The sequence below is a fragment of the Prenolepis imparis genome, unplaced genomic scaffold (assembly GCF_030444845.1).
Source record: "Prenolepis imparis isolate NDT839.2.m4 unplaced genomic scaffold, iyPreImpa1.0 SCAF_413, whole genome shotgun sequence".
In the NCBI taxonomy this organism is placed as follows: domain Eukaryota; kingdom Metazoa; phylum Arthropoda; class Insecta; order Hymenoptera; family Formicidae; genus Prenolepis; species Prenolepis imparis.
Window position 1 is genome coordinate 1 of NW_028141571.1, and position 27,450 is coordinate 27,450.

At 27.3% G+C, this 27,450-nt stretch overlaps 4 protein-coding genes and 1 pseudogene across 7 annotated transcripts; 4 read left to right on the plus strand and 1 right to left on the minus strand.

Annotated features, from left to right (window-relative positions):
- Window positions 1-668: 668 nt before the first annotated feature.
- LOC145948473 (insulin-like growth factor 1 receptor) lies at window positions 669-1,406 on the plus strand (the record flags this gene model as incomplete). The annotated part of the gene is made up of 2 exons (XM_083058164.1): window positions 669-832; window positions 1,101-1,406. Coding segments are annotated over 2 exons (470 nt in total), but the record flags the coding sequence as incomplete, so codon positions are not given.
- A 1,382-nt stretch (window positions 1,407-2,788) lies between these two features.
- LOC145948474 (uncharacterized) lies at window positions 2,789-9,242 on the minus strand. 4 transcript variants are annotated; one of them, XM_083058168.1, is made up of 7 exons: window positions 9,048-9,242; window positions 6,488-6,686; window positions 6,094-6,318; window positions 4,930-5,052; window positions 3,879-4,099; window positions 3,574-3,733; window positions 2,789-3,465 (listed from the first exon to the last, which is right to left on the minus strand). In XM_083058168.1, exons 2-7 carry the CDS (start codon window positions 6,684-6,686, stop codon window positions 3,299-3,301), a joined length of 1,095 nt encoding a protein of 364 aa, XP_082914294.1. In that variant the 5' UTR covers window positions 9,048-9,242; the 3' UTR covers window positions 2,789-3,298. The 4 variants fall into 4 exon arrangements, with proteins under 4 accessions (XP_082914294.1, XP_082914293.1, XP_082914291.1 ...); XM_083058167.1 differs by having other exon boundaries at window positions 6,488-6,702; XM_083058165.1 differs by having other exon boundaries at window positions 6,488-8,984.
- Window positions 9,243-14,547: 5,305 nt separating this feature from the next.
- LOC145948476 (leukocyte tyrosine kinase receptor-like) lies at window positions 14,548-15,543 on the plus strand. Its single transcript, XM_083058169.1, has 2 exons — window positions 14,548-14,926; window positions 15,191-15,543. The coding sequence occupies exons 1-2, from the start codon at window positions 14,579-14,581 to the stop codon at window positions 15,533-15,535; spliced, it is 693 nt and encodes a 230-aa protein (XP_082914295.1). The 5' UTR covers window positions 14,548-14,578; the 3' UTR covers window positions 15,536-15,543.
- Window positions 15,544-18,867: 3,324 nt separating this feature from the next.
- On the plus strand, window positions 18,868-22,702 carry LOC145948477 (proto-oncogene tyrosine-protein kinase ROS-like; annotated as a pseudogene).
- A 764-nt stretch (window positions 22,703-23,466) lies between these two features.
- On the plus strand, window positions 23,467-26,944 carry LOC145948472 (proto-oncogene tyrosine-protein kinase ROS-like). The gene is made up of 5 exons (XM_083058163.1): window positions 23,467-24,312; window positions 24,480-24,581; window positions 24,740-24,933; window positions 25,741-26,211; window positions 26,532-26,944. The coding sequence occupies exons 1-5, from the start codon at window positions 23,568-23,570 to the stop codon at window positions 26,862-26,864; spliced, it is 1,845 nt and encodes a 614-aa protein (XP_082914289.1). The 5' UTR covers window positions 23,467-23,567; the 3' UTR covers window positions 26,865-26,944.
- Window positions 26,945-27,450: the final 506 nt, after the last annotated feature.

Consider the following 27,450-nt stretch of genomic DNA (forward strand, 5'->3'; position numbering starts at 1 on the left):
AAGCAGTGGTATCAACGCAGAGTACTGCAATGCATTCGTGATATGCGCTAACAGCGCAGGCACGAAATATGAATACAACTTTTAAATAACACAACACCGTACACTGAGCACTCACTAATAAAAAATTATATATATATATATTAAAAATAATAAATACTTTGAAAAAATAAAGTATATTCCACATTAAAATAAATTATTAATTAATTATTTTTTAATGATAAAAAATTATTATTGTATTAAAAAAAAAATAAATATAATTTGTCAATGTTATAACTGAAAAAAATAATTAAGACGCAAATTTAAGACGTAAGTCGCTTAAAATAATATTTTAATCAGCAATTCAGTTTTTAATCAGTAACTATAATAGACTCTTCTGCGAACTGCAACAATATCTGAATATGGAAAATGATTACTTTTAAACATCTTTATAATAATAAGCATATATATACACAGCTGAGAAATATACATCACATTTTCTAAAAATTAAAAAGATCAAAAATAAGTCAATATAAAAAGTCATTTTTTAGTCATTTCCGAGATCGAGATTTCAATGATCAAAAAATGACATAAATTTGTCAAATTGACATCATTTTGACATTTCTGTTCTCCTTGGGAACCTTCTGATTTACACGCTTTGCGTCTACACGACTTGCTCGCCATTTGCGAAGATGTTGCGCGAGGCTGTTGTTATTTGGAAGAGCTGCGCTTTGTGCATAGAGATCTCGCGTACCGAAATTGCTTAGTGTCTGCGAGAGATCGCGAGAATCGTATCGTCAAAATCGGTGATTTCGGACTTGCCAGAGATATTTACAGGGATGACTATTACCGCAAGGTAGATATAATTAATTAAAAAAGATGAAACTTTTTGAAAGTATTTTTCTATTGTTGCGTCTTTATAATATTATTGTATATCTTTAAGTCAAATTGAATTTAAGAAAAATTAAAACTATTTATATATTTTCATATATATTTCTCCAATATTCATTTATGTATATAATGTATAATGCAAAATATTAGTAAACGTTTTTTGCTTAAGAATACTTATTTAAAAAATTGATAATTAGAATAGAAGATCTAACTTTATTGAAATTATATTTTAGGAAGGAGAAGATCTGCTTCCTGTTCGTTGGATGGCACAGGAATCCTTAGTGGACGGAATATTTACTTCTTATAGCGATGTTTGGTCATTTGGAGTACTAATGTGGGAGATTACATCGTTAGGTGAGCAACCGTACTCTACCAGAACTAATCTCCAAGTGATGGATTATGTACGCACGGGAGGCAGATTGCAGATGCTTCTCAACTGTCCATCCTTGTTATACCAACTAATGCAGCGTTGCTGGAGTGCAGCAAATGACAGACCAAACTTTAAATTTTGTCTGAACAATACCCACAAAACAATTTGATATACAATGTATATACATTTCATATACATTTATTTATATTGTATATACATAATATATACACATGTATTACAGCGTACATCCAATGTATATGAAATGTAAATGCAATAGTACCCCCAGCGCATGTACATGGAATGTCATAAAAATATACATATGTACATGAAAAAACACATTCTATGTATATACTTCATGCATGTACATTTAATTTTTATGCACGTACATAGGATATACATAATACGTGCATAGCATGTACATAATATGTACATAAGATATACATAATACATGCATAGGATGTACATAGGATATACATAATACGTACATAGCATATACATAATATGTATATAAGATGTACATGGCACATGCATAGGATGTACACAGGATATACATAATATGTACATATCATGTACATAATATGTATATAAGATGTACATGACACATGTACAGAATGTACATAGGCTGTACATAATACGTGCATAGCATATGTACATAATATGTACATAAGATGTACATGGCACATGCATAAGATGAAAATAATACGTGCATATCATGTATATAGAATGTATACATAATATATACATAGAATGTGCGTAAGACATGCATAGGATGTATATACATATTATGTACATGCCACGCACGTATTATATGTGCATGTAGCACATACGTAACATATCCAAAATGTTCCATTTTAAATGATTTACTTGAATATTTCTTAGGGACAGCATTTTAGGGGAAAATATTTCAAAAGTTGTAGAGTTTAGAAGGAAATACTTAATGGTGACTTAAATTTTGAATTACGTTCATTTACCAAGATCATATATATAGAGATCAATTTCTTTTTAGGAAACTCCTACAATTTTTTTATATAAATCGATTCTTTGTTACATTTTATGTAAGAAATTATTAAAAAATTGACCAAATGTCAAACTATAAAACATAAAATATCTTATAAATACGCTTGTAATTTTTTACACAGAATATAACAAAGAATCGATTAATATAAAATATAATTGACAGTTTCTTTTAAAAACAAAATTGACCTGTAAATGACTTTAGTAAATGACCGTAATTAAAAATTTAGATCACTATTAAGCACTTCCCTCTAAACTCTATAACTTTTGTCTGAAATATTTTCCCCTAAAATACTCCCTAAGAAATATTCAAGTGGATCATTTAAAATGAAGACATTCTGGACATGTCACATACGTGCTACGCACATATTATGTACACACGCCATACGAGTATTATATACATTCTATGCATGTATTATGCACATCTTCTATACATATAATGTACACGCCATGCACGTACGTATTATATACAAACTAAATGTTTATTTCAACAAAGTTATATAAAAGATTATTGCAAGAGAATAAATAACACAAAAGTTAAACTTAGAAGTAATAAAAAAATTGTATTTATTGCACGTATATGAAATGAGCATAAGATGCATATTAGTTAGTCATAAGGTACATATGTATTTTTATAACAAAACTGTAATTTTAAAACTAAAGCGCAAGATATGGCAACTTCTATACACTTTTTTTAAATAATATTAACACATATGTATGAAAATAAAATACTTGAATAACGCAAAAGTGTAATTAAGATTACTACAATATATGAATATATTACTACAACATATGTATGTTAGAAATTATTAATAAAAAATCTAATAATACAGGAATAATATAGGAATATATTAATATTTTTTATCAGAACCGTAAATATTAGTAAATTAAAACAAAATTCATTGTGTGTAAATATAATACGTACAGTGAACGTACGCGAAGAAACAAAGAATTATTAAAAATAATAGAAACTTTTGTACTATTTTTACTCTCTATTCTATACCATAGCTGCCATCATATGAGTAGTGTGTTTTAAATATTTTAAGACTACTCTCCGTTACTGATCTGCGGGTTCTCATTAACGTCTTGAGTAGTTGCAGGTTTATTTTTGTTATTATTAAAACGATCTTTGCTCCTTACAAGCCATGCTTTTATAAAACTTATAATTTCTGCATTTGTGCAATCATTAGTATTCTTATTGAGTCGTACGGCAGCTGCAAAAGATTATCACAAATTATATTAAAGTAAAAAGTTTTGCAAAATTTTAATTGTATGATTATTATTATAATTGTATTATTATAACTTAATGGTTTTTAATTTACAGAAAATAGTAGATGCTACAGCTAAATCCTTGAAGATTTTCTTTTTCTTTGCTCCTTCCCAAGAGTAAATCATACCAACTTCGTTAGTAAATACATGATACATAATTCTCCGTACAATCTCTTTAACGTTACTACCTCCAATACGACTTAAATGTTGCGACTGCCATTATAAAAAGATTATTTAATTTCTTTAATTGAAAAATTGTAAAATAAAGACTTAAATATTGAATAATTTTTTATATTAATTTAATTGTTTAAATTGAAACATTTTTATAATCAAATATATCGTACTTAAAAATTCTTACCAATAGTTTCTTATGTTCAGAGTCTATCAACCAGTTTTCTAATAGAGCTAAAGAATTCTCATTTACCGGAAATGATCGTGTGATATCTAGAATTTCTTCATGCGAAGTTAAGTCTTGCGATTCATTTCTTTTACTTTTTAATAAAAGACTCATACTTTCAACAATATCGTCCATTTTTAAACTTAGAATGTGTAATTCTCTTAGAATTCGTTTTTGATATTCTGAAATAAAAACATCGATTATAAATTATATAGCAACACTTCCTTCAAAAATAATATAATTTATTTACGCATAGTATAGAAAAAATAACACATATTACAAAATACTCAATATACAAATATTGCAGAAAATGATTGTTTTGTGAAACTATTAATAGAACATTTTGACAGACCACTGATAAATAATTGTACATCTCCGGCCATGTCAAAATTGTGACGTCAGAGGCGAGAAAACAAAAATTCTTAGATGCCATTTTTAAATGAAAAGATATATTTTGATAAAACAACATTTCACACCTGACTTTAGCATACTCTTAAGATACCTCGAAAATTATCTTTTTCCCTTTATAATCAGTCAACAGCTGTAAAAAATAGCTATATAAAGTCCTAGTCCGTTCAGTCTTGCACATGCACAGCTATTCCATATTACAAAGTCTGATATTACGATCATTTTACAGTTGTTGATTGGCTATCAAGAGAAAAGCATAGTTTTCGAGGTATTTTAAAAGTACGTTAAAGCCATCTGAAGTGGTATTGTATCAAAATATTTATTTATCCAAAAATGACATCTATGAATTCTCAACGTGACACTTCTTGCTTCTGACGTTACGATTCAACATGGTCACAGCGAGTACCCAAAAGCCTTAATAGGATATCGATACAACAAGATCATTTTTAAACCATATTTATCATCTTTACTTAATATTTAATATATAAAAAAAGAGAAAAACTTGTTTAAAATATGGAATATCAAATTTATCAAAAGAAAATTAGTGGTACTACAAAAAAAATTAATCTTATTTTCATTATTACATGTACAAATTTAATCTTACCATTATTCTGTTGAAGAGTCGAAGTAGGCTGCTGTGATACTGCAGATAGATTTTCAGACTTATTAGACGTAGTAACAGAGGTAGAAGCTTTCAACTGATCATTTTTGTCAGTGACATTAATCCCTTCAAAAAATAATGATTGAACGTTACTCTTTTTACATATCATTGGATATTTCTTTGAGACTTTTTAACTTTTGAGACAGAAAAACAAAGTATACTAATAAAATGTATGAAAAAATATTGTATATTTTTAAAGAAATCATCTTTGTACATCTTTATTTCATTATTTCTGATGAATAGATTAAATATTTTTTTTCTGTACTATATGCACAAACAGAATATTAAAAAGCATTGATATAAAAAATAATTACAAATATAAAAATAGAACAAAAGCCACAGCAAAGTGTTCGCGCAAAATGTTACTTCATTACTTGGTTAAACGCGTTTCTGTTTGATAGTAGACCTTCTTCAGCAACATACTAATTATAACAAAATTCTGCCGTAATTATATAAATAATATCGATTGAGTCTATCGTTTTGACAAAAACATTTGACTGTGTTATCAATAGGCGACAGAATGATATAGTATTAATAAAATTAATGATTAATTTGACATACATTATGGCGACAATTATGTTTATAATTACGGCGTAGAATTTATTATAATTTTTATGTTACTGAAGGTCTGATATCGGACAGAAACGTTTACCAAAAAGTTTTATATAATTTAAATAATTCACATTAAAACGTTTTTATAATCAATTTATAATCAAATATACTTTACCAATCATTACTTATGTTCAGAATCTAACAAGTCTTCTAGAGTTAAAGAATTCTCATTTACTGGAAATGTGATATCTAAAACATCTTCATGCAATGATAAGTTCTGCCACTCATTACTTTTACTTCTTAATAAAAGATTCATAGTTTTACTGATATCATCAATTTGTAGATTGTGTAATTCTTAAAGTAAGAAAGTAAGAAAGTACAATTTTGCACGAACACCTTGCTGAAGCTCTTGCCCTATTTTTGTATTTTTCATTATTTAATTTTTGAGTTTTTTTATTTTTATTATACAAAAAATTATTAATGAAATATTAAAATAGAATTCTTGTCTTACAAATATATGTATAATATTGTATGATTGTTGCTTATATTACTTACCACTTAATTGAGTTTTTTCTATTGGAGTTGGAACAGGATATATAACATTATCCGAGGATACTTCGGTTTCAGAGGATAATTCATATTCATTTTCAGATTCTTTATGATGGCTTTTTTTCGTGCTCCTTCTACGTCTATATTTCCTTTTCAATTCTTCGTTATTAGAGGAGAGATTATTTGTGTTTTTAGCTTTATTGGCTTTTTTTTGTGCTATTTTATAATTGTCTATAAAAAACAAAATTAAAAACAATAAAAAATCGATCCATACAAATTTCGTAAAATGTTAATACATTTAGTGTATTATACTAAATGTATTAACATTTTACGTATAAACATTTTAGGAGTATTTTATTATATAAAGTATTCTGTGAGAATGTGTCAAAGTGTATTTTACCATAGCTGCCTAAAAGGTTTGCTTCATAGAGTGCCCAGTCGGCTCCAGGAGATTGCTTTTTTTTTATAAAGTCTACTATAATATGTTTTGCAGTGCCTTCAGGTGGCCAATAGCATTGTGAATTTTTTTTCATGTACCATATGTCAGGTACAGCTTCAACTGTGTCCTCATCATCAAATTTTACAACGTACCAGGTCATCTTGGATATTTTATAACTAAACTAATTATTTTATATTATGTACATTCAAATATGTTTATAAATTTAGCAATCTAATATTAATTTTTGCAATTTTTTATAATTAAACATTACAACTCTAATAAATTTTAATTATTAATATCAATAATAATAGCAATGTACTTATATTTATGGTTAAAAATAATAAATTATAAAATTATAAAATTATGCATGTAATAAAGGAAATGAGATTAATTTTTTTTTGTATGGTAGTACTACTAATTTTCTTTTTATAAATTCGATATTCCACATTTCAAGTATGTTTTTATCTTTTTTTATATATTGAATATTAAGCAAAGATGATGAATATGGTTTAGAATAAAAATGTTCTTGCTTGCTATATCGATAACCTATTAAGCATACAGAATTTTTATACGAAGCAAAGTTTTTAATTTCGATAATAACGTTGGTTTTTAACTCTACGAATCTATCGGCTATTTTTAAAATATTTAAACAATAATTATCTATCTGTGCTTTTCTGTATTGCGGAGATGTACAATTATTTATCAGTGGTCCGTCAAAATGTTCCATTAATAGTTTCGCAGAAGAATCATTTTCTGTGATATTTGTACATTGAGTAATATTATATTCTTCAGTTGTACGATGAATAATTTGTTGCAGAGGTTGAGCAGATTTGCGAATCTTTTTTTTTAATTGCTGCATATAATTCTCGAAAGGAAATGCGCTGAAGTTGTCAAGTGCACCATACAGTTTTACACAATCACTTAAATGTAAAAGATTATGTATGTTATGCGATACAAAATCTGGACCATTAATTTTTATGGATTGACAAATAAAATGTTCCATCAAATTATGAGCATATATTACATAGTTTTCAAGTTTTGAATAATATTCACTTATCATTAAAGAACTTGCAAGACTTAATGTAATGAAGTGATTATAGATTTTGGATGATAATATCTCTTTCAAAACTATAGGACCAGCGTATAATAAAAAAAACCTAAATTCTGTAGCCTTATATCTTTTACACTCATTTATAAAACGCGTCTTTCTAGAAAATTCATGAGGAATATATCGTTTTAATTTTAAAAGGTTTTCACTAATTTTATTAACATCACGAGCTCGTAATTTATAAGGTGGTTTACCATGAATCCACCCATACCGTTTGTGACAAAGAAGTCTTTTCATAGCTCCTAACAAAAGACAATGCATATAGTCAATTGGTACGTTATCTATCATATTAAAGTTTGGTATATTTAACAGCAAGCTTCTACCAGTATGATGCTCTGATTGAGCAGCAGTTCTAAAAGAAGTATCGGTTCTTTTGGAAAAATTTCTAGTCTCAATAAAGCATAATACATTATGATACATTTCTCCTTCTTGATCACATTTCGTACATGAGAAATGGCCTGTGTGATGCTTAATAGATAAGGCAAATGATTTTGCGGGTGAATCGCAAATTAACATTAAAACTCGAAAATTATATTTACAAGAATTGATTGATATACCGTTAGCTGATAGATAAATACATTCATTAACAAAGTCTCTAAAATAATCATCAACAGATTTTGGCTTTTCTGTGCCATGATATAAGGCGACCAAAAACACTTGTTTCATAAGAACTTTTATTGATTTGATAGAACATAAAATAGGCCAAAACGAGCTATTAGTACTTTTGCTCAAAGGCAAACCGTCAATGTTGACAGCTAATAAAAACTCTTTATTTGCTGATATGCTGATCTTGTGATTTTTACAAAATAAGTTTAAAGTTTTCTCAATACCAAAATAATAATATGTTCCATTACCTAGAGATGTTACAGCTACATTTCTAGGTGTTTTTAAAAGTGTTCTTGGATCTTTTGGTAGATCATCACAACCAGGTATTTCCCGTATAATAGAAAGTAGATTTCTCAACGCTGACAATGTAATATTTTCCTTTATAGCCCATTTGGCTAGTTTCTCAGATAGCGGTATATCAATTCTTTCCTGTCTAACATCATGTAATAATTTTTCAGTATTATCCACGTTATGAAGTAACTCATTGCTCATTGTTGAATTGATGTTTGTGCAATTATCATTAATGTGACATGAATTCTTGTACATTATATTATCGTTAACATTATTATCAATGTTGCAATCATCATTGGTATTAATGCCATAAGAATCATAAAATAAGTTTGAATTATTATTGATTATAGCTAGAGATTGATTTATTTTATTTCTAAGTTTTTTTTTAAACTTTATCTTCTTTCTTATTTCAAGCTCGTACATAGCCATGGTCGAAACAAGGTTAGAATATAACTACAAATTGTATAAATTAATGAAATTAAGCAATTATGTGTATACTATGTATATAATACTTACTTTAGAAAAGAATAGCTGGTAAATTACTGTATACTTTGATACAACACAAAATTTTGTCGAAATAACGTATTAATATCGGAACACAATGCACAATGGAATTTGATGCACGAAGATACAGACGTGATGCCGTTCCCAGGTCTCGCACGTTGGTCTGGCGCGCATGCGCTTGACGGTCTTGCAGAGTTCCAGCGTAGCGTAGCGAACAGAGCTTACTAATGAAGAGGCCATAGCGTGCAAGCGCGCGCGAAGAAGATCGACAGAGAAAGATATATTTTCTATCTCAACTATGGCCGTACAGGTCAAAAAGGTTATTTTGGAAGCAGGGTAATAACCTTAATTAAGCATCACACAGGCCATTTTGCATGTGTGAAATATATGATCAAGAAGGAGAAATGTTTCATAAAGTATCTAAAATCTTTTCTGCTATCATACAAAAAAATTTATTTTATTTCCATTTTATAGATTTTGGACGCTAATATTACTTTGAAATATTTTCACAGAATTTTGTTTTTAATTTTGCTTTTATAGACAATTATTGTATAAATTAACAACAAAATTGCAATAAAAAGCCAATAAAACACGAACAATCTTTCGTTTATGGAATAAAAGTATCGAAGAAACTCAATTAAGAGTTCGATGGTTTCTTTCAAAAAATCTATATTTTTTAAAAAGATAAATTTTATTTGTTTTTCTGCAAAGGTTAAAAAGAACTCAAAAGTTAAAAAAACTTTCAAAAAAAACAAATAAAATTTATGAGAAAATATATTTTTTTCTTTCAAAGAAAGAAATCATAGATTTTCTAGTCACATAGAAATATTCAATGAAAATGTAAAAAAAGAATATATCGTTCAACTTACCTTTTTCGAATAAATACAGATATCATTGATAAAAAAGATCGCCTGAAAGTTGCTTTTACTTCTGTTGCTACGTCTGTCAATCTCAACGTCGCTGGTCTGTAACTAGTATTTTTTACAACTTTCGATCTATATACTCACAAAGCACAAATAAAGTATGTATATTATTGTGTAGAAAAACGCATTGCTACATAAATTATAATCAATATTTTTATTTCAAAAATTGAAAAACCCATTTAGAAATAAAAAAGTGAAAAGAATGAACCTAACACAGGACCTCTATATGTGAGATACGCTTGAGTGTTCTAGATCACAATTATTTTTAGTGAATGATATGATATTAAGTTAGAGAACTGATTGATAGATCTTTAGCATATGAAACTATATTGGTAAAAATTAAAACTTATGATTCATGACGCAAGCGAAATCACTGATAAATTTTCACTTTTCACGTTTTCATTCTAACAAAAAAATTACATGATTGATACCTTTTACATAAGACGATTTTAGAACCATCGCATAAACTTCTAAAACGGCAAATACAATGAGAATTATTTGTGCATCCTGCACATTTTATGTATGTACTTATCATATGTACATTTTGTATACATCTTATGTACATTATATGTATATACATGGCATGTACTTTAATGTATTGCCACAATTATGTGCACATATGTATATACGTGGTATGTACGTTAATGTATATCCAAATGATGTATATACACAGTATATACATGGTATGTATTTTAATGTATTGCCACAATTATATACATATATGTATATACATGGCATGTACGTTAACGTATATCCAAATTATATATATACACAGTATATACATGGCATGTACTTTAATGTATTGCCACAATTATGTACATATATGTATATACATGGCATGTACTTTAATGTATATCCAAATTATGTGCACGAATGTATATACATGGCATGTACTTTAATGTATTGCCACAATTATGTACATATATGTATATACATGGCATGTACTTTAATGTATATCCAAATTATGTGCACGTATGTATATACATGGTATGTACTTTAATGTATTACCACAATTATGTACATAATGTATATACATGGCATGTACTTTAATGTATATCCAAATTATGTGCACGAATGTATATACATGGTATGTACTTTAATGTATTACCACAATTATGTACATATATGTATATACATGGTATGTACTTTAATGTATATCCAAATTATGTATATACATAGTATGTACTTTAAAGTATTGCACCAATTATGTACATATATGTATATACATGGCATGTACTTTAATGCATATACAAATTATGTGCACAAATGTATATACATGGTATGTACTTTAATGTATTGCCACAATTATATACATATATGTATATACATGGCATGTACGTTAACGTATATCCAAATTATATATATACATAGTATATACATGGCATGTACTTTAATGTATTGCCACAATTATGTACATATATGTATATACATGGCATGTACGTTAACGTATATCCAAATTATATATATACATAGTATATACATGGCATGTACTTTAATGTATTGCCACAATTATGTACATATATGTATATACATGGCATGTACGTTAATGTATATCCAAATTATGTATATGAGATGTATATACATAGTACATACAAGATAATTTTTTCATATTATGAAGAAAAAATGCATATACATAGCATATCCGAGGTTATGTGGGCATGCTTTATTGGAGTGTAAAAATTCCTAGATTTATTATGAATAATATAGATATTATTTTTATGTTTTCGATGTAGTAAATTTACTTCTTAATAGTATATGTTTGCATAAATTAATTTATCTTGCAATCCTATTTAGAGAATAAAGCTACTATAGATCGACATGAATAGAATACCTACAAGCAAACACAACTTGCCAATTATTTATTGCATTAATTATACTTCGGGACAATATTTGTAAGCATTTAATTTAAACATATGACCATTAATTAAGAGCATTTAATGATCATTTCCATGTATTAAAAAATCACTTAATGAATTACGGTTTCCTTTAAAGCTTTAAAGAATGGTCTATGATATATGTGAGGCTATATATAATTTTAAATAGGGTATACATTATGCACTTTTTTTACTTTTTTCACGAGGATTGTAAATATAAACATTTTTTAATTTTAAATGTAAAGCAGTGCAATTAAAAAATTAAAACTCTCTGTGAACAGTTTCCACGAATAATTATATTATATTTTCTCTGATTAATATTTATCACAATATAAAATAATAATATCTATTACATTAAAATATAAAATATGTTTGATTAATTTTACTAAAAGTAAAGTAAAATTAATCAAGCATATTTTTCAAATTCTTTCCATACCATATTGTCTCACGATTACCATGATTTTCAAAGTAAATTATAAGAAAATATTCTCTGTGTTGGAATAAGTAACTGTTGGAGTAACACTGATTGTAAGTATCGTCGATCATGCAGTGAGAAATGAATCATAAACGAAGCGCAGCAAATAAAGCATGATCAGATCAGTCTAGTCTGCGAAGTCAGTTACGATTGTGATTGCCACGAGAAAAGACAACGTTGCGCGTCAATTGATTCAAATACTGTCATATAAACGTCACACAACAATATGCACATATAGTGGATCCTAAAAGCATGCGTAGTATATAATATGCATACAAATGTAATCATAATTTTGTATATTTTAGTGAAACAAAAAATATGACAAATATCAACGTGGATAATATTATATGCTTACCCATACGGCACAAAAATACTGCAGCAATGATGATTGCAGAAATATTTCTTTGCAAGATTGCAAGATTGCAGAAATGTTGCAAAATGTTGCTGCAACATTGCTGCAATATTGCAGCAACGGTAAAATGTCCGCTTTCAGCAATATTGCAATACAATATTGCAGCAATATTGCAATGTAATATATATATTATAATGCTTTGTAATGACATAATAATTGGTATTTTTACATTCTAACAATCTATTGTCCTATCTACACCTAATAACACTGAAAAAACAATTTTGTTGACATAACCAAAGTTTGGTAAACCGTTCCAAATAATTTGGTTAATATATATGATTAACCAAATATTTTATTGTTCCAACTAAAATAAAATAAAAAACATTTCAAAAACGTGTATAGTAACTATATATATATATATATATATATATATGTGTGTGTGTGTGTGTATGTGTGTGTGTGTGTGTGTGTGTGCGCGCGTATGTGTGTGTGTAAGTTGATAATAATTCCTTATTTTAATATTTTATTATTCACAAGCGGTCACCACCCATCCAAGTATTAACCGTGTCAAACGCTGCTTAACCTTCAGTGATCGGACGAGAACTGGTGCTGTTGTTGAAGCTATTTAAGTTGTTTATTATGCCAATTTGAGTATCAATTTTTACAAAACTAATAAACAAGTTTTTACATGTATGACTGTTGGCAATATTTTATAATTTAAAATACTTGTATATAATACGTTTTTTTATGAAGGTATTATAATTTGCACATACATTATATTATACATATATGCAATTAATAAACTGATTTTTTGAAAATATTTTTTTAATAATATTCAAATTTTATATATATATATAATTTTACAATGTTGCTGCAACATCATTATCGCATTATTGCAGCAACGTTCCATATTTATATTTCAATAATGTTGCTGCAATATTGCATTGCAATATGGAAGATTGCAATATTGCTGCAATATTGCTGCAAGGTCCTGTGCCGTATGGGTAAATAGCGGTGAAAGTGACAGAAAATTAATAATTCTATAATTTTCGGATTGCTTATAAATTGTTCGATTATATTTTTATTGATTATCTTTTTACGAAATATTAAAAGAAATTACAACAAAGATATATTATTATTTTCGATAGAATCAAGTGAATACGTGTCGCTTCGTATTTATTTTTGTTATTGGTTCCCATTGAAAAATTATAAAAATTACTATTTACTAGAATATTGTGATTAATCATAAAAAGATATATTAAAATGTAATATTGGAAGACAATAACGCGATTCGCAAACTAGATTCTAAAGAATTCCATCAAGCACATAATAAAGTATCGAGTCAATTAGATCAAATCTGAATCATCCATAGAATAAAAAAAATACAATACTGGTGATTAAAAATTGAGCGCCAACATTCACCAAAGAAAGATATTATTATGTTTAAGATGAGATTATGCGTTTTATTGAAAAGTTTAATGCTGGTGAAAGCAGCTATCGCAATTTTGACAAAGAATCATACCGTTCCGCACAACCTTTTCACGCAGGTAAGAGATTTTTTTCGCTTCATTAAAAAACAATTAAATGTTATTACAAGTAATAGTGCAGTTTATTTGAGTAAAAACGATTTAAAAGAGATAGTAATACAATAATTTTTATTAGACATGCATATGCATTTTATTCTATTTCGTTGAATTACTTGAAATAAAACGAAATATATATATGTTTAATGTTATATGAATTTAAATTATCTTTTTTTTTTAATATAAGTTACATTAATTTTCAACATTTCGCAGGTGTTTAAAGGGAACGTCAAGGATTTAGAAAAACCGAAATCAGAAACATCCGTTGCCATAAAAATGTTGGGAAAGTGTGCTTCCATGGAAGAAAGAAAGAAATTCTTTCAAGAGGCTAGGCTTATGAATCACTTTAGACATGAAAATGTGTTAAGACTGTTAGCTGTCTGCTTAGACGAGGATTTTCCATTACTCGTGTTGGAATTAATGGAAAGTGATCTGCAACAATATTTGAGAGAGTGTCGAATATTCCAACCTTCTGATTTACACGCTTTGCGTCTACACGACTTGCTCGCCATTTGCGAAGATGTTGCGCGAGGCTGTTGTTATTTGGAAGAGCTGCGTTTTGTGCATAGAGATCTCGCGTGCCGAAATTGCTTAGTGTCTGCGAGAGATCGCGAGAATCGTATCGTCAAAATCGGTGATTTCGGACTTGCCAGAGATATTTACAGGGATGACTATTACCGCAAGGTAGATATAATTAATTAAAACAGATAAAACTATTTGGAAGTATTTTTCTATTGTTGCGTCTTTAAAATATTATTGTATATCTTTAAGTCAAATTGAATTTAAGAAAAATGAAGACCATGTATATATTTTTATATATATTTCTCCAATATATATGTATATAATGTATAATGCAAAATATTAGTAAACGTTTTTTGCTTAAGAATACTTATTTAAAAAATTGATAATTAGAATAGAAGATTTAACTTTATTGAAATTATATTTTAGGAAGGAGAAGATCTGCTTCCTGTTCGTTGGATGGCACAGGAATCCCTAGTGAACGGAATATTTACTTCTTATAGCGATGTTTGGTCATTCGGTGTACTAATGTGGGAGATTACATCGTTAGGTGAACAACCTTACTCTACCAGAACTAATTTCGAAGTGATGGATTATGTACGCGCGGGAGGCAGATTGCAGATGCCTCTCAACTGTCCATCCTCGTCATATCAACTAATGCAGCGTTGCTGGAGTGCAGCAAATGACAGACCAAACTTTAAATTTTGTCTGAACAATATTATAGCTTTAAGAAGCCACACAGAAGACGCAATACTGGATCCGACGCATCAATGATTATTATATAGCCGGCAATTAATTAATTGTTTGTATATGTGTATGTTAAGAAGAAACGTTGAGTTTTACATCTATGAGATATTTGAAATTATACTGTCAGTATTATACGTTTATATATATATATATATATATATATATATATATATATATATAAACGTATAATAGAAAATAAAACTTTAATCTCCAAATTGATATATTTTTTCTTTATCATTCGGTAAATTCTTTAAAGCTAATTTACGAATAGCAAGTTATATCTTTCTCTTACGTAATAAGATTTCCCTTTGTGACAGATCAGGATGCATCTGCATTCGAGCAGTTATACAACTTCTAGTAAATATATAGTTTATTACGCATCTTTGAAAAATAAATATAAATTATGAAATGACAATGACCAATTCACATACTGATATATATATATATATATACATATATATATATATATATATATATATATATGTATATATATATATATATATCAGTATGTGAATTGGTCATTGTCATTTCATAATTTATATTTATTTTTCAAAGATGCGTAATAAACTATATATTTACTAGAAGTTGTATAACTGCTCGAATGCAGATGCATCCTGATCTGTCACAAAGGGAAATCTTATTACGTAAGAGAAAGATATAACTTGCTATTCGTAAATTAGCTTTAAAGAATTTACCGAATGATAAAGAAAAAGTATATCAATTTGGAGATTAAAGTTTTATTTTCTATTATATTAATTCAGTATCATAGCACGAAAATGACAAACGTTTTTTAATTAGGCCAAGTCAATGCTTTATTAGAAAGTGGTAGAGAATTCGGTACTCCGTAAATTCGCTAGTTGCATAGATGTTATCTCAGAGAAGAATCAAATGACTTCTTGAAAAACGATTCCAACTTATCTCATTATGGCATTGCATGTTTATTTAAAACTTTAAATAGGTAAGGCATTTTTTTCTCTATTTTTTCTTTAAGTAAAAACTATTTTTCTTAGTAAATAAATCATGGGAGTAAACAAATCATGGCTTGACTTTCTTCGATTGTTGAAAGAATTTTTGTCTCATTATTCAGTTTTTATATTAGTTTCAAATTAATTAATTAATTTCTTCTAATAAGTAACTCTATCTTAACTTGACTTTCTTTTTCACGAGTGCGTTTGTTATCACTAAAATTTCTATAATGTTTATATTTTAACATATATATAAGATATATATATTTTTATTATCATTTTCTTCATGATCATAAAAATTTTATAAATTCCTGTATTTAAAAACATCTTATGAAATATTTTTTAATGCAAACGAATTTTCTGGATAGCATAATGCTATAAACTTTTGATTTATGACTGATAAAAATATGTACATACATATATAACACATATATATAACATATATATATACCTATATATATATACATTAAGTGATAAATAGTGTATATAAATTCTCACATATAGCAAAAGTGACAGCTTATTGCGCATATTATTCATAGATTGATTAATTGTCCCCAATTCGAAGTTCAACTGCACCAATCTTTCACTTCGATGTTTAGTAGCCGTTGAGCATGCGAATTATTTTAACTTTCTGATTTTCTATATAAATTTCGTTAAATGAAAAATAAATTACCGTGCAAGTTTTAAATAAAAATTAGTAAATTTAAACATATCTTGAGAAATAAAAATGTTTTAGATATTACAAACAATTTATGTAAATGTATCACAAACTTATTAAGTAACAAAAAAAAAATGAAATGAATGAAATCATTAATTTTTTAAATTCTTTCTTTTAAATCTAACAATTATATTATAATAATACATATTGTTTAATAATTTTAATATATCGTCTGAATTAAATTTAATTTTAAGTTTTAATTTGATTACATAACATTGATTTTTGAATGTGTGATGTAAAATTAATAAACTTTATATACATTTTTATTTAATTGAAACTCTCTTTTGTTTTACGTATTATATAGTTTTAATTACACAAATAGTGTATTATCTGCAATATATAACATTCAATTTTCTCCATGAAAAAAATGTTTTATTTGTGTAAAGTATATAAATTAGAGTATACGAGAATACTTTTCTTCGTAACTTCTTGGACCGAAGTTTCAAAGATCCTCCAGAATCCCTAGATTTCCTTGACGAAAACGTTATGGTCATTCTCGTTTGCGTTAACAGTTTTAGTAAAACACATAATGTTTGTAACGTTTCTAACATAACAATTTTCTCTTCTTGTAGATATTTTTATACTCGATCGGCTTTCATACGATTCTCGACTATGACCAATGTTCCATGTAATCTTCACAATGATTTAAATACCACTAATCGAATTGATGTTCCTCCATGTATCTCGATAAATTTTGAGTTTTCTCTTACTTAATAAAACTCTTAGTTGATAAAACTATTTCAAGATCGATTATAATGATTTATATAATCAAGCTATAAAACTATATAGTATATTTTCTTCGATTAAACTCAATGTACAATGTAACGAGTGTAGTATATTCGATTGTATCAAAAACAATAATATAAGCGTAATTAAATTTCGCAATTTTTCAAAATTTTCAAGTAGAAAAGCGATCGAATGAAAAAAAATATATATTATTATTTTACAAAATATTACTATCTTAATATTCTTAATATATTATTATTTTAACATTTAATTAACAAACTAACGTTTCATTAATATTTTTTGACACAAAATCAGCTATTTAAGACGTTTATACGGATTTAATGAACATATCAACGACGCACGAAAATCCATTACCTTAATTATTGATTGTATTGCATAAAAGTATTCAAATGGGATCTGCATTTAAGAACCTACGTTAATCTCTTTAATCATTATTTTAATACGATGTTTGAATTCGCTTGTTCGATAGCAGAACACAAAATTTATTGCAATAAAGTAAGCTAGAAATTTTTGATTATAATGAATTAAATTTATATGTCAAGATCTTTTCTTATTTCAAACCGGATCTTACTTTAAAAATGCGCCTCATATAGGATATACATATATATATATATATATATATATATATATATATATATATATATAGAATATTATTATTCGTGAAAACTGTTGGAATAAGTAACTGTTGGAAGAAACACTGAGTATCATCGATCAAGCTGAGAGAAATGAATCATAAAGAGAGGGCAGCAAATAAAGCATGATAAGATCGGTCTAGTCTGGGGAGTCAGTTACGATTGCGATTGCCACGAAAAAGGACAATGTTGCGCGTTATTTGATTCAAATAATATACTGTCATATAAACATCACACATCAATATGCACAAATAGTGGATTCGAAAAACATGCTTAGTATACAATATGCATAAAAATAGTAATCATAATTTTTTATATTTTTAGTGAAACAAAAAATATGACAAATATCAACGTGGATAATATTTGATGCTAGAATAGTGGTGAAAGTGACAGAAAACCTATAATTCTATAATTTTCGGATTGGTTATAAATTGTTCGTTTACATTTTTATTGATTATCTTTTTACGAAATATTAAAAGAAATTACAACAAAAATATATTATTATCTTCGATACAATCAAGTGAATACGTGTTGCTTCGTGCTGTTATTGGTTCCCATCGAAAAATTATAAAAATTACTATTTACTAAAAATTCCTTCATATGATCTAAGATATATATATTGTGATTGATTATAAAAAGATATATTAAAATGTAATATTGGAAGACAGTAACGCGATTCGCAAACTAGATTCTAAAGAATTCATCGAGCTCATAATAAAGTATCGAGTCGATTAGATCAAATCTGAATAATCCATAGAATAAAAAGAAAAAGAATACTGGTGACTAAAAATTGATCGCCAACATTCACCGAAGGAAGAGATTATTATGTTTAAGATGAGATTATGCGTTTTATTGAAAAGTTTTATGATGGTGAAAGCAGCTATCGCCATTTTGACAAAGAATCATACCGTCCCGGACAATCTTTTTACGCAAGTAAGAAATTTTTTTGTTTATTAAAAAACAATTAAATGTTATTACAAGTAATTGTGCAGTTTATTTGAGTAACTCAAACTCACACATGTGTAATATAATATAATATTACAAATTGTATAATAAAATAAAACTACACATGAAACTAAAAAGTACGATGCAATGAGAAAGGATGTATAAAGCTTGAAAATTTTATTTTGTTTATAAATGGATGTATAATATAGTACAAAGTTAAACTTCATTAAGACGAAATATTAAAATTTGACTGTATTATGTTTGTGTTTCTATTGCTATTTTTAAGAATAATAATTATTAATATTAACGAGATGTTCTGTTAATTTTTCACTATTTTGATACATACATACATACATAAACACACACACACACACACACACACACACACACACACACACACACACATATATATATATATATGACACTTGAATTGTGTTTCATGTGATTTCTCATCAATTTGTAATAAAAACTAATTTACTTTATTAAATAATTATAATTATTTAATGATATAATAAGACTTGTAAATTAATTCTTATATAACTAAATTAATTCAAAGTGTCAGCGTCATTTTGATGTATCAAGGATAGTTGCATTTGTCCTATATACATATAAAGAAATGTCGACTATATTGGTATAATAAAATTCAAATTGTATTAATTAACTTTATAAGGCCAATAGTTAAATAAACAATATACGTAACAGCAATAACCAGCTACCCGCGTTTAAATTTATTGATGTATGTATATAATATTCGTAGTATATCCATTTATATAGCCATATATATTCTCATATATCGTAGCAATGTCAATCGAAAGTTTTTGGTATCGGGTTTTCCAGAATTTGTTTGGATTAAAAGATATAACCATAATCAAAAAGAATTTCGACAAGATTTTAAGTACAAAAATTTATATCATTTTTATAATCACACACATACACATAAAAGAGAATATTTTAAACATTTTTATTCTTGAAATACAAACGTTATTATTGAAATTTTAAACATAACTGACGGATTATTAAAAAGTAACCTCGTTTATTTTGAAAAGTTAAAACTAACGATTGCAAAAAAACTAATCATTAGCTATAACTATCAGCAAAATAGCTTCAGGAATCGAAAAGAGTAACATTTTCATATATCATTTATTAAAAAAAAAACGATTATTAATTCTTATTAAATAATCCTTATTCTGCCTATTCTGCGTGACATTCTTTTTAATATAAGAATAATGTTTGATATTTCGCAAGAAAATATGTTGAAAAATAATAGGAATAAATATTTTTAAAATGAAATTACATAATATTTAACACATTATAAATGAGAAATGGAATTATAAATAAAAATATCAAGGTAATATTATTAAAAACAAAAAATGTTATGTTCATTTTAGTTATTTCGACATATATATGTTATTTTTTATCAAAATCTTATTTATATATATTTTTATATATACGACTATTTTATTTATCATTAAAGATACCGTGGAATTTCTGGCCTAGTTGCCTTACTTATTTTTTTTATATGTTATATTTTATTCAGGATATTCCAGTGCCCAAAAACAACAATCATCTCATTTTACAAAATCTCCAGCCGGATCAGAATTATTCTGAGAGCGTGACTATAAGAAATGAAGTCGATGAAGTCGATGAAGTTACATTTGCAAATATGTCCATGAACCCAGAATCTTTTGGTAAGATGCAATGAATATATAGAACGTTAATAAAAAATTTACAAAAAATTTAAAAGTTGTAAGTATAATGTAAATTTAAGAGAGTAAAAATTAAATTTAAAAAAATATCAAACTATTTTCTAATAACAAAGATAATATAAAATTTATTTTCGAAAAGAGAGAAGAAAATGTATAAACTGTATGTAAAATAAAGCAGAATTTAGATAACACCATCAATTTCATTATTTTTTTGTTTGTTTTAAATCTGTCGCAAATAATATACTACTGACTTGTGAAGAAATAGGAAATTTTAGAAAAGGGTTTGGCACTTTATTGGAAGGTTTTTCGATTATAACTTAGCAATTACTTTTCTAACATAAGTCTTGAAACACATACACACATACACAGAGGTTTTATGTTATTTCATTATTTTAAAAACTTACGGTGTTAATTTTGTAACATATGTTTATTTTTCTCTTTTTTCTTTATTTTCATTGCACGTTATATTATTATTTTTTTTTTTTAATTTACCGAGATAATCAACTTAAACATATTAATATGTACAATCTTAAAATCTCTAGGAATAATTCCGAGCGAGCCAAGAGCATTCGTAGAGTTCAATGGATTTCTAAATGAAAAATTCAACATTTCTGTGACATTCAGGTGAAGAATCAAAGTTTACAGTCTATATCCTTTTTTTCTCTAAAATTTAACATAGACATATAAAAATATTGATTCTGTTAAAAATTTATTAAATATGAAAAGGCTAAATTTTATCTTACAGGTGGAATCAACCTAAACATGAAAACAAAGTGATACAAGGATATTCAGTGCAATGTTGGTTCATCGAGAACCTAAACAAAAATTCAAATCTTTGACGACAAAACTATTTTAACTACAATGGAATGCACAGAACATAATCTAAAACCTAATACAACGTACTATTATCGAGTACGAGCGCATACTAAAGCTGGTGCTGGTCCTTATACGGATTTAATGAACGTATCAACGACGCACGAAAATCCGATACCTCAATTATTGATTACAGTGAATAATACCATTGCAATATGGGATCTGGATTCAAGAACCTACGTCAATCTCTTTACTTTTAATATCAATATTATTGCAGTAGAAGTGACTTATTCTGTAGCAGAACATAAAATTTATTGGATCCAGGAGACCAATAATGAGTATGGGTCTATACAAGATTTAATGATATGGGATATGAATAAAAATAATATTACGAAAATAACTAGATTAAAAAAATATGCAAACTCTCTCTGCATCGATTGGATAGGAAGAAATCTATATTGGATGGAATATGACATCTCATTGTCAGCGAAATCCAGGAAATCCACCATTATAAAGCTGGACTTAACAATGTGGCAAAATGGCATAGTCAAATATGATAAGATCTTGAGCAGAGAGAAAAGGCTTGCTTATTTAACTACACAGCCATCTATAGGGTACGCTACCTTTTATTCACTAAAAAAATTAACACTTATGTGTCTTTCAGTTAAGAATTTATAGTATTTTCTAATTTTGCTGTAATATACTATGATTTTGTAATAAAGATATAAAGAATCATAAAATCATAAATTATCATAAAATTGTAATAACTTAAGCTTATTATTTTTTTAACTTCACGTTTAAAATTATGTTTTATAATAGACATATATAATAATATATATATTTTCCAGATTTTTCTATTGGATAGAAGTGTTATCAGATATGCAGGTTGTAATAATGAAATCGGATCTTGACGGAAGAAATGTGCAATCTTTTTTAAAATCCGATTTGACCTTTTGTTCATACAATGTATCATTATTAGAAATTTATTATCGAATGAAGCTTGACATCACAAATACAGAGGAGCCAATAATATACTGGCTGGATAAACACGAATTATTTGTGGCGAACATTAAAATAAATAAATGCAATTCAATTTCAATCGCTGAAATTGGCACAAACTTTGTGCCATATTTTTTAATTGATAAAACAAACATTTATTTAAGTGGACGTTATGGATATACATCAGATTTTTATCTTTATATTTTTAAAAAGAAGTATGCACTTGTCGACAGTGAAAAAAACGCATCTAAACACGTGCAAATAATAAAAAGCACGGATGACTTTTCTCCCATAATATCGTTTGGTAAATCATCCTTCTTACAACCATATCCTCGGAAGGAATGCCTTATATCTGATGAAAAAATTTATAATATTACAATAATAAAAATAACAGCGAACAGTATTGTTTTTAAATTTTATACGACCGAATCGACTCGCAAGCACAAATGCAAAAACAACATACCAACTCCTAAATATATCATCTACGTAAGCTGTTTGAATAATAACCTTAGTAACAAGTTCGATGAATTCTATATGCAGACATACGAGCGGCATTATGAAATTCAGAATTTAACACCGTTTACAAAATACAAGCTGAAGCTAGCTGTGAGCAATTTTTACTCTGATCAATTATCGACGAACCTGCAATTCAGCTCGGAAGTAATATTGAAAACTAACGTGAGCAAGCTCAATGCACCGGAAAATGTAACGGTTCAGGTTCTGACGCCAACTATAGCGGCAGTTTATTGGATGCCACCAAAACAGAACTGTGCGCCAGCAACTTATAGAGTATATTGGGAAACAATTAACTCGTGGAACAGTACGCAACCGATAGAAAAGACATTTATTAATAATAAAGTAGACAACAAATTTTTTACAATAATCCAATCGTTGCTGCCAGAACAGAAATACTTTGTATATATACGTGTGTATCCAGCCAACTACACCAATCTCTATAATGACAGTTTGAGCACAACCGTGTACACATACTCGGAACCGAACAATATAACTTTGAGCGAAGTTAACAAAAACAATATGAATATTTCGTGGATTCCTAGCGTTAATCTGACGATCCACTACGTACTGGAATACATAAATGATGTGATGCAAAAGTGGCAAATCGCAGATAATTTTGAGACGAATAATGATGAAACAGTAATGTATTATATAGAAAACTTGCTACCGGCAACTTTATACAAGTTTCGTTTAATACTGACATATCCTGAATACGAGAACTTTACATGGCCATCTGATGAAAGATTTATTTTTCAAACACATGGTAAGCAAATATGATAATATGTAGATATTTTAATATGCTCTGTTTATTTTACATACATATAAATGAATTACAGAATTTTAAGAATGAAATATTTTTAATGATAAAATTATAAGTAGAAATATTCAAATAAGACAAAAAAATTATAACTATATTTGTATGTAACAAAGGTGACGATTCGATAATTCGAGCTTCGCAATATAATCTAACATTGTTGTTAAGCCTTGCTGCTACCGTTATTGTAATCTGCATCTGCTACTTTATTTATTGTTGTAAGTATATTTAATACAAATTTTTTAAATTACAATTTATGATTAATGTAATAAGTGGAGAGATTTTTCAAAAAACATTAACTTATTTGTTTAAAGAGCAAAATTTAAAATTTGCAATGCATAATATTATTTAAATATATTATAACTTTATATAACAGTATACCGACAACGCAAAGAAGATAACGAGCAAGTTTTGACTAGGATTCTACATGAGGTACCTATCGGAAACGTTCAGCTCAATGCGCTATACAGTCCTGCGTTGCAATATAATCCAAATAAATTTATGCTGACTAAAATCAAACGTGAGCAAATCACACTAACGAAACACATTGACAGCGGCGCATTCGGATTGGTAAATTTTTCGTAACGTCATATTTTAAGTCATTAATGTTTAGATGTAGAAATGAGAAATACACATTTCTTAGTAAATCTTACACCGAAAAAAATGTTTTCTTGAAATGCATTAATAAATCCTCTTAATAGATAAGAATATTTCCATTTTTTAAATTGAGAATATATTTTAAATTTCTTTTGCAACTTCAGCGCCGCAATAAATAAATATAATAAATTAATAATAAATTTAAAATAAAAATTAATAAAATAAAATTATTTAAATTTTTAATAAATTTATAAGTTTACAATTAATATTAAAAATAATAACATAATAAGCAAAAATGTGTATTTAACTATGTCAAACACATAAAACATATATTCAATTATATGTGTAACATTTAAATATACATGAAATAAGTAACAAATGTCCATTTGTAAGACTGTTTTTTGTTATATCGATTAATAATTTTAATAATACACGGATAAAAAGACATCTCATCAAGTATATATTCTTGCATGTAAAGAATATCTCTTTAGAGATTTTCTCTCCTAAATTAAGAGGATCTTTTTAGCGCTTATTTTATTGGAAGATATTATAAAGATAAGTGGCATATACTTAAGATGAGAATACAATTTTTTCGGATATATAAATCAACTTTTTAAAAGAAATAGTAATACATTAATTTTTATGAGACATACATATGCACTTTATTTTTTATCGTTGAATTATTGAAAATAAATCAAAATATTTATGTATAATGTTATATAAAATTAAATTATCTTTTCTTGTTTAATAAAAGTTACATTAATTTTCAATATTTTGCAGGTGTATCAAGGGAATGTCAAGGATTTAGCAGAACCGGGATCAGAGACATCCGTTGCCATAAAAATGTTAGAAAAGTGTGCTTCTGTCGAAGAAAAAAAGAAATTCTTGCAAGAAGCTAAGCTTATGAGTCACTTCAGACACGAACATGTGTTAAGATTATTAGCTGTTTGCTTAGACGAGGATTCTCCATTACTCGTGTTGGAATTAATGGAAACTGATCTGCTAAAATATTTGAGAGAGTGTCGAATATTACAACCTTCTGATTTACACGCTTTGCGTCTACAAGACTTGCTCGCTATGTGCGAAGATGTTGCGCGCGGCTGTTGCTATTTAGAAGAGCTGCGCTTTGTGCATAGAGATCTCGCGTGCCGAAATTGTTTAGTGTCTGCGAGAGATCGTGAGAATCCTATTGTCAAAATCGGTGATTTCGGACTTGCTAGAGATATTTACAGAAATGATTATTACCGCAAGGTAGATTTAATTAATAAAAAAAGATGAAACTTTTTGAAAGTGTTTTTCTATTATAGCTTTTTATAATATTATATATATCATTAATCAAATATATATATATATATGTATGTATATATATATATATATAGAATTTAAGAAAAATGAAGACTATGCATATATTTTTGTATATATTTCTCCAATATATATGTATATAATGTATAATGCAAAATATTAGTAAACAAAATGTATAATGCAAAATATTAGTTTCTTGCTTAAAAATACTTATTGCAAAAATGGATAATTAGAATAAGATATTTGTCTTTGTTAAAATTTTATTTTAGGAAGGAGAAGGTCTGCTTCCTGTTCGCTGGATGGCACCGGAATCCCTAGTGAACGGAATAGTTACTTCTCAGAGCGATGTTTGGTCATTCGGAGTACTAATGTGGGAGATTACATCATTGGGTGAGCAACCTTACTCTACAACAAAATCTAATCTCGAAGTGATAAGTTACGTACGCGAGGGAGGCAAGTTGCAGATGCCTCTCGATTGTCCATCCTCATTATATCAGTTGATGCAGCGTTGCTGGGGTTTAGCAAATGCCAGACCAAATTTTAAACTTTGTCTGAACAATATTATAGATCTAAGAAGTGACGCAGAATTGCATCCAATATGAATATTATCTAGTTGGCACAATTAATTAATTAATTATTTGAACATGTGTATATTAAAGCGAAACAAATTTTTGCACATCTATTTGAGATATTTGAAAATATGTCTGTATTATACGTCTGTATACATATTTGCATAAAAATAATTTTAAACTTTAGCATATATTTTGTTTACTAACACTGAAAAATAAAAAAAGAGTAAGTAGTTATACCAGTGTTCAAATAGATAACTACTTTTGATTTTAGTTATAAATGGCATTTAGAGATAGGTGAAATTACTATAAAATGTGTAATGTACTAAATTCTATACAAATAACATTTTTTAAAAATCTGTTTTTATATATCTGATTAAAATTCTTCATGCATATCAAAAATATTTTGTATGTCAAACAGGAAATAAAGAAGGACGCGAGAATGGGTTAATAAAGGTTAATAAAAATTTACATATATCTGTTTCTTTTAGCAAATAAGTCATGGAAAGCCTGACTCTTTTGTTGGATTAGCTTAGTCTAATAATTCGTCTAATAATTATAATTTATATTCTAATAATTTGGTTTACGTATTAGTTTCAGATTACTCAGTTAATTTCTT